At 51.6% G+C, this 13,802-nt stretch overlaps 4 protein-coding genes across 4 annotated transcripts; all 4 read right to left on the bottom strand.

Annotated features, from left to right (window-relative positions):
• Positions 1-1,747: 1,747 nt before the first annotated feature.
• STEHIDRAFT_172593 (uncharacterized protein) lies at positions 1,748-4,329 on the bottom strand (the record flags this gene model as incomplete). The annotated part of the gene is made up of 5 exons (XM_007310381.1): positions 1,748-1,902; positions 1,956-2,347; positions 2,424-3,766; positions 3,826-4,002; positions 4,146-4,329. 5 exons carry the CDS (start codon positions 4,327-4,329, stop codon positions 1,824-1,826), a joined length of 2,175 nt encoding a protein of 724 aa, XP_007310443.1. The 3' UTR covers positions 1,748-1,823.
• A 764-nt stretch (positions 4,330-5,093) lies between these two features.
• Positions 5,094-7,604, bottom strand: STEHIDRAFT_162718 (uncharacterized protein; the record flags this gene model as incomplete). Its single annotated transcript, XM_007310380.1, has 5 exons — positions 5,094-5,193; positions 5,247-5,629; positions 5,697-7,039; positions 7,108-7,284; positions 7,424-7,604. 5 exons carry the CDS (start codon positions 7,602-7,604, stop codon positions 5,094-5,096), a joined length of 2,184 nt encoding a protein of 727 aa, XP_007310442.1.
• Positions 7,605-7,879: 275 nt separating this feature from the next.
• STEHIDRAFT_172592 (uncharacterized protein) lies at positions 7,880-10,549 on the bottom strand. The gene is made up of 3 exons (XM_007310379.1): positions 10,220-10,549; positions 9,656-9,715; positions 7,880-9,539 (listed from the first exon to the last, which is right to left on the bottom strand). The coding sequence occupies exons 1-3, from the start codon at positions 10,520-10,522 to the stop codon at positions 8,115-8,117; spliced, it is 1,788 nt and encodes a 595-aa protein (XP_007310441.1). The 5' UTR covers positions 10,523-10,549; the 3' UTR covers positions 7,880-8,114.
• Positions 10,550-11,868: 1,319 nt separating this feature from the next.
• Positions 11,869-13,404, bottom strand: STEHIDRAFT_162716 (uncharacterized protein; the record flags this gene model as incomplete). Its single annotated transcript, XM_007310378.1, has 5 exons — positions 11,869-11,997; positions 12,195-12,650; positions 12,706-12,867; positions 12,925-13,041; positions 13,114-13,404. 5 exons carry the CDS (start codon positions 13,402-13,404, stop codon positions 11,869-11,871), a joined length of 1,155 nt encoding a protein of 384 aa, XP_007310440.1.
• Positions 13,405-13,802: the final 398 nt, after the last annotated feature.

Here is a 13,802-nt window from a genome sequence, read left to right as displayed (position 1 = left end):
CAAGAAAACGTAAAACCAGAGGACCACGCAAGGCCTCTCCCGAGAACAAGTCCGATGGCCCGATCCCTAAAGGAAAACCTCGAGAAAATTCGGCGCGAAACCGAGGAAAAAGGTCTACCTCCGATGGCAGAGCTACGCAAGGGGCTCGGAGGAGTTCTAAGGCAAAGGATGTAGAGCCTTTAGAGGACGACAGAACCCACGACCTCACCGCAGATAGACCTCTGAGAGCGCTTGTCCCATACGGCGTCAGTGGGAGAGAATCAGAGGGATGGATACCGTTTGAGGATTCGAAGGAGACAGTTGGTCTGCGAGGAGGGAGGAGGCGAGGAACGGCGTCGGAGGCGAGGCACAGTCATTCTGGCACAACAGATGAGTTTGGTGAAGGTGGGGCGGGTCCGAGTGGCTTACGAGCTCTCGTGATATCGCAAACTCATGAAACGGACCATAACGATACACGCGGACCATCGGCATAACGTGTTCAACACGTCGACCGATGGTTCAGCATTTCTCGCTCAGTCCGCTTGAAGGGCATGATCTATCGCACGAAGAGCGCAAGTCTCCATCCAAAGTTAGGTAGATGACAGGGAGTGGTGGGTGCAGGGTCGAAGGAGAGATCATTTCGTCGGATATAGATGATCTCGGAGAGGCGGCAGCGGGGACGACTGTGGTGGCGAAAAAAATCCCGTTGGCTCAGTTGGTCGTACATTCATTTATCAGTCAATTTTTCCTTGTTCCCTTCAAAGATCTCGTTTTCCCGCTCGATTCATATTCGGTTTAGTTTGGTTTCATCCAAATGCCGTGATAGGTGTCCTCTCCTCCTAATTATAGCCTGTCAGGTCGAGTGGCCGAGTGGAAGATGAAGCACACGTACTTGCTTTACAGCGAACGTCGATGACTCTCTTATCTTGGTCATATAAATATCTATTTTCTGCCCTCTTCTTTAACTCCTAGTCTCGTCCAATATGCAGTTAGCGATGAGGTGGCACGGGGGAAGATTGAATGCACGCACCTTGTCTTGGTCCATAACGTCATTCGTCTGCCTGTGCTATAGCTCCTCGATTTCTCGTGTGGTCCGAGTCTCGAATAGAGGGTCCTGAGTAGGCCCAAAGGATCCGGGCATCTATTCCTGTTGGTAAAATCGCTGTATCTTGAACGTACTACCTTTGTGTAGATTGTTCAGTCAAACAAGCGCATTCCGGCATCGATCGTAAAGGATATTCCTCGACAGCACCTAAGAAAGCTGCAGTCCGTCACTCAGTATACGGCAAGAGATAAAGCGGAACAGCAAGACGATGGAAAGACATAGGCAAGCATAGGCAAAGCTCTCGATCCGTGCTTCATCGGCAAAGTTTACCACGAGGTGCCACACCGGTGCCACACAGTCAGCCCTGGAGGAAAATCTGAGAAAACCAGATAATATTCGAACGGGGCTGGTCTTCCTCCAACCCTGCACTGCATCTCTTTTATTGACATTCTTCACGCTACTCTGTATTAATCTGAGAATCCCTGACGCCCATAACTGTCCTAAAATTTCACTGTCCTAATAGTGCCCACATAGAATCTCCTGCTTCATCTCCGTCCCATACCGGTCCTGCTGGAAACGACCTTCGACATGTAGTCGGACATCAGATAGAGCTGCGCACAGACCCCATAACTGTGAGAACTACTTATACGATGGATGTTCACGATTTGAGCAATGAGAGGGTCAATCCTCGTATTGTCCGTGAGTACGAATGATGCGATGCAAGCAGCGATACGATGGAGCATGCGAGTAAAGCTAACGATACAGCACTGAAAATACAAATTTGGACAATTGGCAAGGTTTAAGTCTTGTTAGACCTTTCTCCACAGTCCTTTCTATGCTCATTCCAGTGTCGTGACTGACAGGCCTCGTCACAGTACCTGCATCGTAGGTCAATCACCGCGGGCAACATGAAAAAGGACCAATCACGTACCTCGCCTTCTCACAAGCTTTACACCTCTTCAAGACCGCACTTGGTGTCCTACACCACGAACAGCGATACAAATCGCTTGGTGAATCTCCCTTTGGCGTAGGAAGATCGACTCCATATCCTTTCCTTTCCGCTTTATGCCCGGAGTTGATGTCGCACTGCTGAAAGTTCGATCTACTGAGAAGTGTTGCCAGATACTCGTCCGTATTGTGAGGATGGACGTGATGACAATTGTGGTGAGCGTCGACCTGCCGCAGCACGGCGGACCAATCTTCCCACGCGTGGTCGAGGCGGCGGAGGAGTGTGATGGTGGTGAGACGCTCTCTAGTCCTAAGTATAGGACGTCCTTCGAATTTCGCGTATTCATCGACCCAGTCGAGTTTCTCCTGAGCCTCCTGAGTAAAAACGTCGACGTGAGCAATCGGCATGCACGGAGAGTGTTTGGCAAGCGAGAGAAACGACATAGCAAACCTTCAACTCCGGCGAGTTCACCGTCAACTCCGGACCTTTCACCAGCATCAGCGACAGTGCGTACACGTACACGTTCGACCTAAGCCTCCTCGAGTCCAGCGGACACTCCCGAAGGTACGTCCTGGAATCTTCCAGCGCGGACATCGCGAACGCGTACCCCTCACCCACATTCCTCTCCATGAGCTTCATCTGAGCCAACTCCAAGGCGTGAGTTGATGCCCGATATAAAAGGTTGAACCGCACGTAGTCCGTGAGCTCCGAACACTTCAGCCCTTTCTTCGAATAATGCAGACCCTCGTAGGGTTCAGCGTCGATGGAGGCGGCATAGTAGAAAAAGGCGATTTCTGAGCTCCGTTTTATCGAGTTACGAGCAATACGTCGAGCGCTGTCCTTCTGTTGGGTGGCGATGCAATATTTGATGTCGAGTATGTCGGCTTTATCGTGGTCTGCAGGAGACTTCGCTTGCGCTCGGATTGCTTTGGCGCAGTGAGGGAGTGTGTCGAAGAAAGAGGCGCAGGGCCAATTGCGATGGCCCCGTAACCCCTCGCTTATCCAAGTACCGTTTGGTAGATACTCCGATTGAAGAATCAGCTCGACGAGCTTATGACCCAAGGCGATCCAATCGGTAGAAGGAGAGGCGAGGAGTGCGACCATATAATCCCGGAATTGGACTATGGTCTGTATCATGAGAACCATCTCAGACCGCTCCGGCCCTCGTTTGCCAATCTTGACTAGAATTCTCTCCGGAGCAGCGCTCAGCTTCTGTTGCATATCGTTCAAGAATGTTTCGGGGTTCTGTATTGAAGTGTCCTCTGGCTCCTCGATTGGAGCGTGGAGAAGTAAAAGGCTGACGATGGCTGTGTTTCGGATCTCGAGTTGTACGCTCCTAGTACATGCCACCAAGAAGTCGATGGCGCTTGGTGTGGCCCAATAGGCAGAACTGCAGGCGTAAGTCGAGCTCACAAAATGTTTGAAAACGTGGTCGAAGTAGATGGGCCTGCGAGCGAGTGAAACCATGAGACGATTAAGACGTTTTGTATCGAGTTTCTTGAGCACTGCGGACGGTTTATGACCCTCCGGTACGAGACAGACTGGACGAACGCAGTGTGACAGCGCGATTACGATCAGAGCTTCAAGCGCAGTTTCCTGCGAATCGTTGTCGGGGAATGGGCGCTCCTCAAGGACGCGCATGAGCATCGGTGCCGCTTCTTGAACCACTTGTGGACAGAGGTCAACGTCACATTTGCTGATGGCGCGGCAGAGCGATTGGATGACGATCACGACGCAGGTCCGCTCCGTTGTGTCCCAATCGTCAAGCATCGTCACAGCCATGTCGAGAAATCCTTTTGTAACCAGGCATGCGAGTAAGCAGCTGTTTGGTAACATGAGAGATCGACCATACCCGTCTCCTTGATTATCCTTCGGAGAAGGATGCCGTCTTCTGCCAGTTTTCCAAAGATGCCAACGACAGCTCCAGCGACTTTGTCGGAATGAGTGACCGCATATAGCGTGTGTAACGTCCGGTGAATTGTATCAAAATCCCGGTGAATCTTCTTCAATCCAGAGCGAGTATTGATATCTGTGATACAGGTGTGAGCAAGATCGCGCGAGAGTAGACATAGACTGGGCCACATCATCACGAAGGAAAGGGACTCGTGTTTGAGTGCCGAAGACGGGTAATAGAGACCATTCTCTAAATTGGACAATGCATATGTGACTGACCAGGTAGATTGAGCTCCTTGCAGATCAGATCGACAATATCCTGCCATCGTGGAGAATTCTTTAGCTTTTCCAAGAATTCGGGAGAGACGTTTGTGAGTGTCGGATTCAAGGCAGAAGCGGTTGGTCTCAAAAAAGACTTCCTCTTTTTGTTGTGCTTGGTGTTCGAAGAGCTGCCATCTGACATTATGTCTTGCCTCAAGTGACTGCGGGGGCGCTTAAGTTATGTTCGCTGGTAGACAAGCAGGAACGGCTCGGTCCAAGGTACAGGGTTCAAAGCAAAAGATGAAAGGTCGCGTAGGAGGGTGGCGTATTGGTATCGAGGTCCGATCCCAAAACCCAAATTTTGGGCGGTTCTGTACTCAAAGTTTGGGAGGATTTCTGTACTTTGGTGGATCGGGTAGTCCAAATAAGGGCACCTTCCGTACTCACGAGGGATTGGACCTTCTCTTAGACGAACGCCTAAAACACTGTCAATTTGACACAGAATGGTCTGTGCGGTGGCGTACAGTGTTAGAGAGTAGCAGTTAGCAACCAACTAAACACATAGAACGAAATTGTACGCATAGTGATCGGACCTAGGTAGTCCTGCTAGCTTTCCGTACGCACAAGGGCAGTTCAAGGGATCGGACCAAGAGCCAAATCCAGGCCAGTTGTGTACTCACAGGATCAGACCTCACGTCGCATTTGCCACCGAAACTGTACGCATAAGGATCGAACCTCGATACCAATACGCCACCCTCCTGGTCGCGTGTGGTGCTTGGAAAAAGTAATGTGGCGCTTCACACGGGTGTCAGGTGCCACATCTCATCTGAACAATCCCGGCCCTTGCACTAGTAAGTAAGTACTTAGTCTCTCATTTGGAGCTATTATTCCTGACCACAGCTACCCCTCTGAGATTTGCTGACATACATATGGTGAAGTCTCCAAACTCACATAATATACTTAGCTCTATGCCGCACTTGGAGAAGACTCAGACTTGTCCGTCTTCTTGCCACACATCTTCTTATGTCCCTTCCAATCTCGTGATTGACATGCCTCGTCGCAGTATCTGGGTCGAAATTCATATCACGAGAGGTAAAGAGAAAAAATGCAGACACGTACCTAGCCTTCTCGCAAGCCTTACACCTCTTCAACACTGCACTAGGCATTCCGCACCACGAACAGCGATACAAGTCACTCGATGACTCCCCACCAGGCTCTAACCCATATCTTTCTTTCTTTGATTCGCCTTCAGGGTAAATTTCTGAGTCTTGGAGGCTGGTCCTGTCGAGCAGCGTCGCGAGGTATTCATCCGTATTCTGCGGATGCATCGGATGAGCACCGCGATAAGCATCGGCTTGTCGCAGAACCGATGCCCATTCTACCCAAGCGTGGTCGAGACGTCGAAGGAGTGTGATTGTGGCGAAACGTTCTCTAGCTCTGAGTATATGGCGTCCTTCAAACTTTGCAAATTCATCGACCCAGTCCAGCATCTCCTGCACATTCTGAGGGTAAAAATGGTTGAATCAATAATAGCCTATATCGTGGACGTAAGTACGGGAGACGGCAAACCTTCAGCTCAGGCGACTTCGCTGTCAACTCCGGACCTTTAACCAACATCAACGAGAGCGCATGTATGCAAACCACTGTTCTTAGCCTTCTTGAGTCCGAAGGACACTCCCGGATGTATGTTCCCGAGTCCTCCAACGCAGACATCGCGAAGGCATATCCCTCATCCACACTGTTTACCAATATCTTCATCTGAGCCAACCCCAAAGCGTGCCACGACGCCCGATACAGGAGGTCAAACCGTACTCTGTCTGTAAGATCTGGGCACATCAACCCCTTCTTCGAAAAACGTAAGCCCTCTTTCGGTTCGGCGCCGATGGAGGCGGCGTGGTAGAAGAAAGCGACCTCAGGACTTCGTTTGAGCGAGTTTTGAGCCATGGTACTAGCCCGTTTCAGTTCGTCCGTTAGAATGAGGTATTTAATATCGAGGATATCGGCTTTATTCTGGTATTCCGGGGATTGTGTCCGTGCTCGAAGGACCCTCGCACAGTAAGGTAGAGTGTCGAAGAAGGTAGTGCAAGGCCAATGTTGCCGAGTTTTGAGGTCTTCGTCTAGCCAAGCCCCGTTGGGAATGTACTCCGAACGAAGGATCCACTCGACGAGTTTGTGGCCCAGAGAGACCCAGTCGGGGCTTGGTGCATCTATGATACAAGACATCTCCCATTCGCAGTCGGACCACGTCTGAATAATGAGTGACGTCTCAGACCGATTTGCTCCACGCTCAGCTATCCTACTCCTAATGCTTGCGGGAGCGACGGCCAGCTTCTGTTGGAGTTCGACCATGAACTGTTCAGACATATAGATAGGTTGGTCGTCGGGTTCTTCGATCGGAGCGTAGAGAAATAAGAGGCTGAGGATGGCTGAGTTTCGAGTGTCGAACTGTGTACTTTTGGTGCACGCCACCAAGAAATCGATGGCGCTTGGTGTGGCCCAGAATGCGGAACTACAACTGTAAGTCGAGCTCCAAAGACATCTGAAAACGGGTTCAAAATATCTCGGATTACGAGCAAGGGAGACCATGAGCCGCGTGAGACGTTTCGTGTCTAGCTTCTCGAGAACAGGAGAAGGTTTCTGCCCTTCTTCTACGGGGGTGAGGGGGCGAACGCAATGCGAGAGTGCGAATACGACAATGTCTTTAAGGGCGATCTCCCCCCGGTCACTCTCGGGGAATGGTCGGTCTTCGAGGAGCCGCATGAGCATGGGTGCTGCTTTTTCGGCCACTTGTGGACAAAGGTCGCGCTCACAGGAGCAAATGGTACGACAGAGGGTTTCGATAATCATCATGATGTATGGCTTTCGTATCGAATTCCAATCATCGAGCATTTTCACGGCGATTTCGAGGAAGCCTGTCGCAAGATAGAACTCGTGTAAGCAGCCTTTTCACCGATGACCATGAAGCGGATGTCAGTTTTACCAGCCTCTTTTATCAGCCTTTCGAGTAACACTCCATCCTTTGCCAGCTCTCCAAAGAGTGCGACGACGCCAGCGGCAATGACATCGGTGACAGAGGTTGCGTAAAGTACATTTAGCATTCGTTGAATAGTGTCGAAATCCTTATGAATTCTTCTCAACCCAGATCGAGTGTTGATATCTACAAGGCAAGTAGATATGAGTAAGATGACGGGAAGATCATCCGCGATCCACATCATTGCCAGCGCCCCGAGTGCGAGTTGATCATGGAGTCATCTCCTGAGAGGCTCACATGTATAAGAGACATTTTAGACACTTACCGGGAAGTTTGAGCTCTTTGCAGATCAGGTCTACGATATCCTGCCACTGCGACGCACTCTGCACCTTTTGCAGGAATTCAGGAGAGAAGTTGACGAGCATTGGATTGCTGAGAGTGGGATTAGTCGAAGGGGTCTTCGATTTTTTGTCTGATTTTGTTTTGGAGGAGGATTGATTGGGCATACTGATCATACGAGGGGGCGGGGATGTGTTCGCGATGCGATTGCGATGCGAGTGTGCGAGGCCTATGTATATAGCGCTAGGGCTCCGAACCTATGCGAACTTCCTCGGATTTAGTAACTTATCCCCATGCCATTGCTTTGTAGGTGGCGTAGGTTTCACGGAGTGCAGCACGCCACACTTCCTCTCACCATGAGTCCTCGTCACTCCCTGACGAACATGGCCTGAAAGAAGTGACCATAACAATCTAAGAGCACAATTGATCATGTTAGAACTCCGTCAGCACACTATTGATTGCAGCATAGCCAAAAGCGACAAAACCGTTAACAGACAAATGAAAGCAAGAAATCGTACATCTGCGATCCAGCCAGTCACACCCAGCTTCCTCCACGAAAGTTCTCCTGGGCTCAACAGCAATGCATCGCGTCTCCTTCAGAAGCATCCCTAGCCACCAATGTCACGTTCAGCATACCCAGGCAACTTCTCTATTCTCTGCTCGAGCATTGGTCTTCGTTACATTCCACCCCCATCACCGCCTCCTCGTCCACCACCTCGGGCAACACCTCGGCCTCTTGCCCTACCTCTCCCACCTCTTAGCGGCAAACCGCCTCTCAACCCAAGATGATTCACCCCGATACCAATACCCGCAGCTCGTGGCATAGCTGCACCAATCCATCCTCCCCTCGGAGCCACGTTCATCCCATTCATACCGTGCCCATATCCCATACCTCCTCTTCCACCTCGCATGCCGATCGTTCCACGCCCCCGGCTCTGGGCATGTGGCCCGCCTTGGGTACGTCCTGTTCCATTCGTCCTGTTTGTGCTGTGTATTGCTCCGCTCTTTGCGAGTGGCGGTGAAGATTGAGGCGAAGGTGAGAGCGATGCATCGTCCACGCTCATGTCTTCTTCGAGCTGTCTATCCATGTCCCCATCCCTGCCTCTGCGTACATCTCTCTGGGTGCTCTTCCCCTTCCCCTTGACCGAATTGCTCGCATTCGTCTCTATCTGCGCGTCATCGTAGGTGTCTCCTTCCCTATCACCTCCCGAAAACTGTGCCTTCCGGGATATTGCTGCTCCCTCCTTCTCAACTCTTCGATGATCGACCGACATATTCTTCCCGGCCGTTCTGTTCGAACCGTTGCTCATCTCAATGTCCATCGCACCGTCAGCTCCCTCTCTTGCCCCATGCGCCTTGCTAGCGTTATTTCCCGTCATTCCCGTCACTGCGCCCTTGGCATTCCCCATCCCATGTTCCTTCACGCCCGTCGTCCTGCCACCAGCTCTGGCGAATCCCATCCCCGAAGTCTTCCCTCCCCTTCCGAACCTCACAGACGAAGGTACGAGCGATAAAGAAGACATCTGGTCCATCATCGCATCGATATCCATTCCGAGGCTCGGTTTGTCTGCCTGATTTGGCTGTTGTGGTCGCGTGTTGGTGGTGTTAGTGTTCGCATCGGTATGTTGATGTAGATGGGGTGGATATTGATGTTGGTCTTGCTGAGATCTGACAGTCTGTGCAGCGGCGTAAGGTTTTCGATATTGTGTGCTGATATCTGTGGGTTGCTGAACAACCGACGCAGTCGAGTGGCCATTCGTCGCCGCTTTCTTTCCTCCTTGCTTCTCTACACCTTCGTCGCCCTTATCCACTACACCCTCCACGTCCATGCCTCCCTCTATATCTGCGTGCCCCTCCATCTCCGTCTCACCGTCGCCGTCGCCCTCCCCATCCTCGCCTGCCCCTCCATCCCTCGCCTTCCAATCGGGCCTAACCAAACTAACACCCTCGCCCCACTTCCTCAATAGCCCTCCCATCCCCTTATTCGTGATAGCGAAGAAGTACTGTTTTGGGTATCCGTGTACTTGAATGAGGTGGAGACGGCGTGTTTTGGGGGTTGAGAAGGAGCGCGGGCAGAGGGACGGTGGGAGGAAGCAGGCGAACTGGGCAATTACGATACGGAGAAATGAGGTCAGTTGAGGTGCATCAGGAATTTAAAGCGTGGGAAGAGAGAATGGGGTCAAGGGGTTGAGTATGGAAAAATATGAGTGGGACGTACGATCTTGTCTCCGCGCTCTTTGCGGACCTCGGCGACGGGGTCGTGGTTCTCTGTCTGGTGCTATATCCAATGGAATAGTTGATTAGTTCACGGTTGCATATAGTGAAGGGTATGAGGAAGACCAAAGGCGGCCCCTGGTGTCGGGTTTAGGCTGTTTCGAAAAATGCATTGTTGTGGCGCAAGTTCTTTGGCGCCACGTACACTTCGAAGTTCGCAGGGACATTGCAGCGCCCAAGACGACAATTTTACAACTGAGAGTAGCATAAGACTCAAATTCAAGGATCAAAGTGCCCAGGCAATGCAGCACGAAGGGCGCGAGTTGCCCTCAATGAGCATAGAGCGTTGCAAAAGGAGCCTTCTGTTCATCGAAACCAAGCCAGGCAAATGTCTACGCCCACAATATCATGCTCCAGAGGTTCCATGTACTGTGGACATCTTCGGAGACTATGGTGGGCTTGACGTTCGAGACTAGTAAAGTCTTGCCATGTTCGTGCGGTACGACTCCGTGCCCTGTGCCCAACGGATGCTTTGGGAGACGAGAGAAAAGTGTACGAGAACACTCACCAGCTCCAACAACCTAGCGTCCGGAAAAACGCATCCACACCCTCGAACCTCACACACATGGGCATGATGCTTCGCATAATGTGACTCTAATTCCTTCGTGTTCGCAAGCGGCGTAGGTTTATGTGACGGCGGATTACAGGTTGGCGGTAGGGTGCAATATAACGGGGCTTCAGACAAAGAGGAATCCGAGGAATTTGCGGCGCGACTGGGAGAGCGTACGATTCGCGCTGCTTTGGGAGTCGGTGAGTCTCTGGGGGATGAGTCGCCGTCCAGTGGTGTGTGAGGACGTTTATGAGAGGACATGATGTTCTTTTTCCGAGTCTCCAGCAATAAATCAAAAGAGAAAGAGAGAAATAAAGAAATTAAAAGAAAGTAGAGGTGGGTGGATGGTGGTGGTGGGAGAAAGAGATGCGGTGATCATATTTTCTCGATGGCACGGAAGTGTCCTTGGGTGGCACCGATGTGGCACCTCGCTTTACGACGGGCTGCCTGGACCGATCCTGAAACTCGGCTCATCCTTTGTTCTCCATCTCCCACCTCGTGCTCATAGACATGACTTCGATTTATTAAGAGTGTTATTCTTGTGGTCTTGAAATGTGACATGGTGAGTACGTGGTTCGTGACGCCTTTTGAAGGACTGGAAACTACGATGAAACTGGCTTCACGCCGAAGATAGTACGTCTCCTCATACAAGTATTCCTGAACTGGCTGCTGGGGAGAAAACATCCAGCCAAGAGGTTTCTCGACGCCGTAAAACATGAATGCGGAAGAACGTGAAGCGCGTTGGCAGGTGTGTGTGCTCAATATTCAGTCTTCCCCCGATGCTGCCATAGCTGGCCATCGAATCGTATAACTGAAGCGAAACAGGGCCCAGCAAGTACAGTACGCAGCTCTCGGTATGGACCGGAGCGCACAGGTTGACGATCACGACGATCACAGGCCTTGTGTGTTGCACGCTACGGTGTACGAAGAAGGCAAAGGACATATACAAACCAGACTGACGAGATAGAAGGTGAGATGAACTCCGGAATAATGCTTCACTGATATTTCTCTGCGCTATAGCGAAATACACCGCCTGAATTACCTCCATAGAACCATTCCGTACCTTTCGGGCCATCCTGTCCCCGTTCCCTTCCCTGTGAACTTCTCTCTCCTCTCCCTCTCCCTCTCCATCCCCCTTTCACGCAGCTCCAGAATCGGCATCCCATTCTCGGAGTCTCTCAACCCTTCACGGTTGCCGAGTGAAACTGGTTAGCTCGCTGCAGCTGGCGGCCCATCGCCATCAGTCTGAGCTGCTATACCTTTCGCTGGTTAATCTTGGAGTTTAGGCTCTGGTTGGTGTACCGCCACAGCGGCCACAATTACTCGAACTTTCAGCCCCGATGTGCAGGGCCATCGCTTTTTCCCCGTAGGTCCAGCGTCTTCATCTGACCAATCATCCACCTCGCTCCTCACCGTCTTTCTCTTTCCGCTCGAGGACGCAGACGAGCAGCGTTCCCTTCTCCGCGTTCCCCCGTCCCCTTCTCCGCGTCCACGGGTGGGCCTATGTTCCACCCCTCCAACTGCCGCCCGTAATCCTCTTTCGGTGAGGGTACCCTAAAAGGCCTACCCTTCTTGATCTAAGAGTCCACCCATCGCCGAACTGACTTCTAGGAAGTCAAGACAGGTTGCGGGGGTGCAACCTTGATCTTGGGAGGTGGGGTATACGGGACAATGAAACCGGTCTTCTTGACCGTTTTCGTGATTCCCTTCTGGAGACGGTTGTCGATTGTCTGCCCCTATATGGTCTCCGTGAACCAAATATCTCCACTCCTCTGCCGAGGTGCGTACCTCCCGGGGAAAGATATTTTTTCTCCGTCCTGCTGCTTCTCCTTTTCTTCATCCTGCTGCTTCGCCTTCTTTTCTCCAACCTTCTGCTTCGTTTCCTGTCTCTGTTCCGCCGCTTCTCTTTCTTTTCGCCGTCGTGCTGTTTGACTTTGCGTCGAGATCGAGTGGGCAGGGCGGGAGGAGCTGCGGGTGCAGCTGGGGACGATGATTTCGCGCTTCCACGGGTTCGCGCGTGCGGCACATCATTGGGAAGCCCATGCGGAATGTTCGTACCATGCATGGTGCCAGCGCTCGATGCAGTATGGCCGTTCGATTCATCCGTGCTCGACACGGCAGGTACTAATCCCGCCTCTTTGAACGAGTTGGGAGCGACCCCTGAGTTGCCGATCGATCCTGATATGTCGTTAATCCGGCTGGGGATGGGACTGTTCAAACCGGTGGGGTCGCTGGGGCTGATGGATCCGCTCTCCCCATTGACTACTTCAGGGAAGTCCTTATTTGGAGGATACCCCAGCTGCTCGAGAGAGACGAATATCCCGGATGATTTTCTGCATCTAAAGTCAGTCGCATTTCCGAAGTCGTCTGCGTCGGCCTGAGCATCGACCTTGGATCGCGGTCAGCTTTTCGTCTTGCAGTATGGAATCCAAGGACAGACGTACCTGGCTCTGTGACAAACTCTCCTGGAGTATGTGATCTTGTGCATAACCGTTCACCATTGTTGGGTTGTCGTAATCACGATCTGTGCCAGCCGACGCCATGCCAAAGAGAAAGCTACCAGAATCGTGCTGTGCCTCCTCGCTATACACCAGAGCACGGACGAACTACATATACTCATCAGTACTCCGGGAGATATTAACCATGAGCCATTATCGACTGACCTCTTGATGTATAAATCCTCCACAATCCTCTTGATTTTCAATCAATGACGATGAAGAGCTTTGGCTACGCGCCATCGGAGGAACCATATCAGAGCGTTGTCCTGTGGTGTATCCCCACTGTTCGACAGGGCACGTCGAGGTGTCAGTAGATGAATACAGATCGCTGCAAAAGAGATCTAGCTGGCTCACATATGTATTGCGACGCTGTTCTGGCAAAGCGATTGCACCCACCTGGCGAGGCCTCCCCTGCTGGTGTCCTCCTGGCGTCACCGAATTGAAGGTGCCGACGCCTGAGTTGTAGGGAAGGGTACGATGATTGGAAGCATCGTGGGTGATGTGGTCTACCACCGACCATTTGAATCCAAGCAGCGATGACAAGTGGTGATTCATTGCAGGATGATTGTCGTCGAAGTACCATGGCCCGGTGGGTATCTGAAGGCCCGTGAGTTGTAACAAGACTATAGGTGTTCCCAGAGCCATGGAAAACGAGTTCTCGGTGGTAGGAGTGATTGAAGCCCACGCTCCAATGAAGTATCAGTGGTGAGGTGGCGGGTTCGGTGGGTGGTGGATGGGCAGGTAAGGGAATTGATATTACTTCTTCATTGGACATCGAGTTTTCATGCTTTTTCTACTATCCCAGGTCCTTATTGCTCTCCCTCTTTATCCTTGAATTACCTCGATGCTTATAGTCTTCTCGAATGGGAAGTGTCAAAAGTCATACTTCGCGAGGCCTCGATTCGGGCAAAGGCGCCAAGAACGATCGACATCCGAAAGGAAGTGATAACGGACTTTGAACCCACTATGCTTTGTTCGCCAGCGTGGAAGCGCAAAGACAAAGGAGGGATAGAGTCACAGTTGCTGTTTTTTCTACATGAAAG

Source organism: Stereum hirsutum (genome assembly GCF_000264905.1).
Source record: "Stereum hirsutum FP-91666 SS1 unplaced genomic scaffold STEHIscaffold_20, whole genome shotgun sequence".
Classification (NCBI taxonomy): Eukaryota; Fungi; Basidiomycota; class Agaricomycetes; order Russulales; family Stereaceae; genus Stereum; species Stereum hirsutum.
This window is presented reverse-complemented; position numbering and strand designations above follow the sequence as displayed.

Excerpts from the sequence above, each read along its gene's own strand:
- STEHIDRAFT_172592 (XM_007310379.1), bottom strand. The coding sequence starts at position 10,522 with ATGTCCTCTCATAAACGTCCTCACACACCACTGGACGGCGACTCATCC. Across the intron at positions 9,716-10,219 it reads ACGCTAGGTTGTTGGAGCTG|CACCAGACAGAGAACCACGA; the intron begins GTGAGTGTTCTC and ends CATTGGATATAG. Across the intron at positions 9,540-9,655 it reads AAGAGCGCGGAGACAAGATC|TTCGCCTGCTTCCTCCCACC; the intron begins GTACGTCCCACT and ends GTAATTGCCCAG.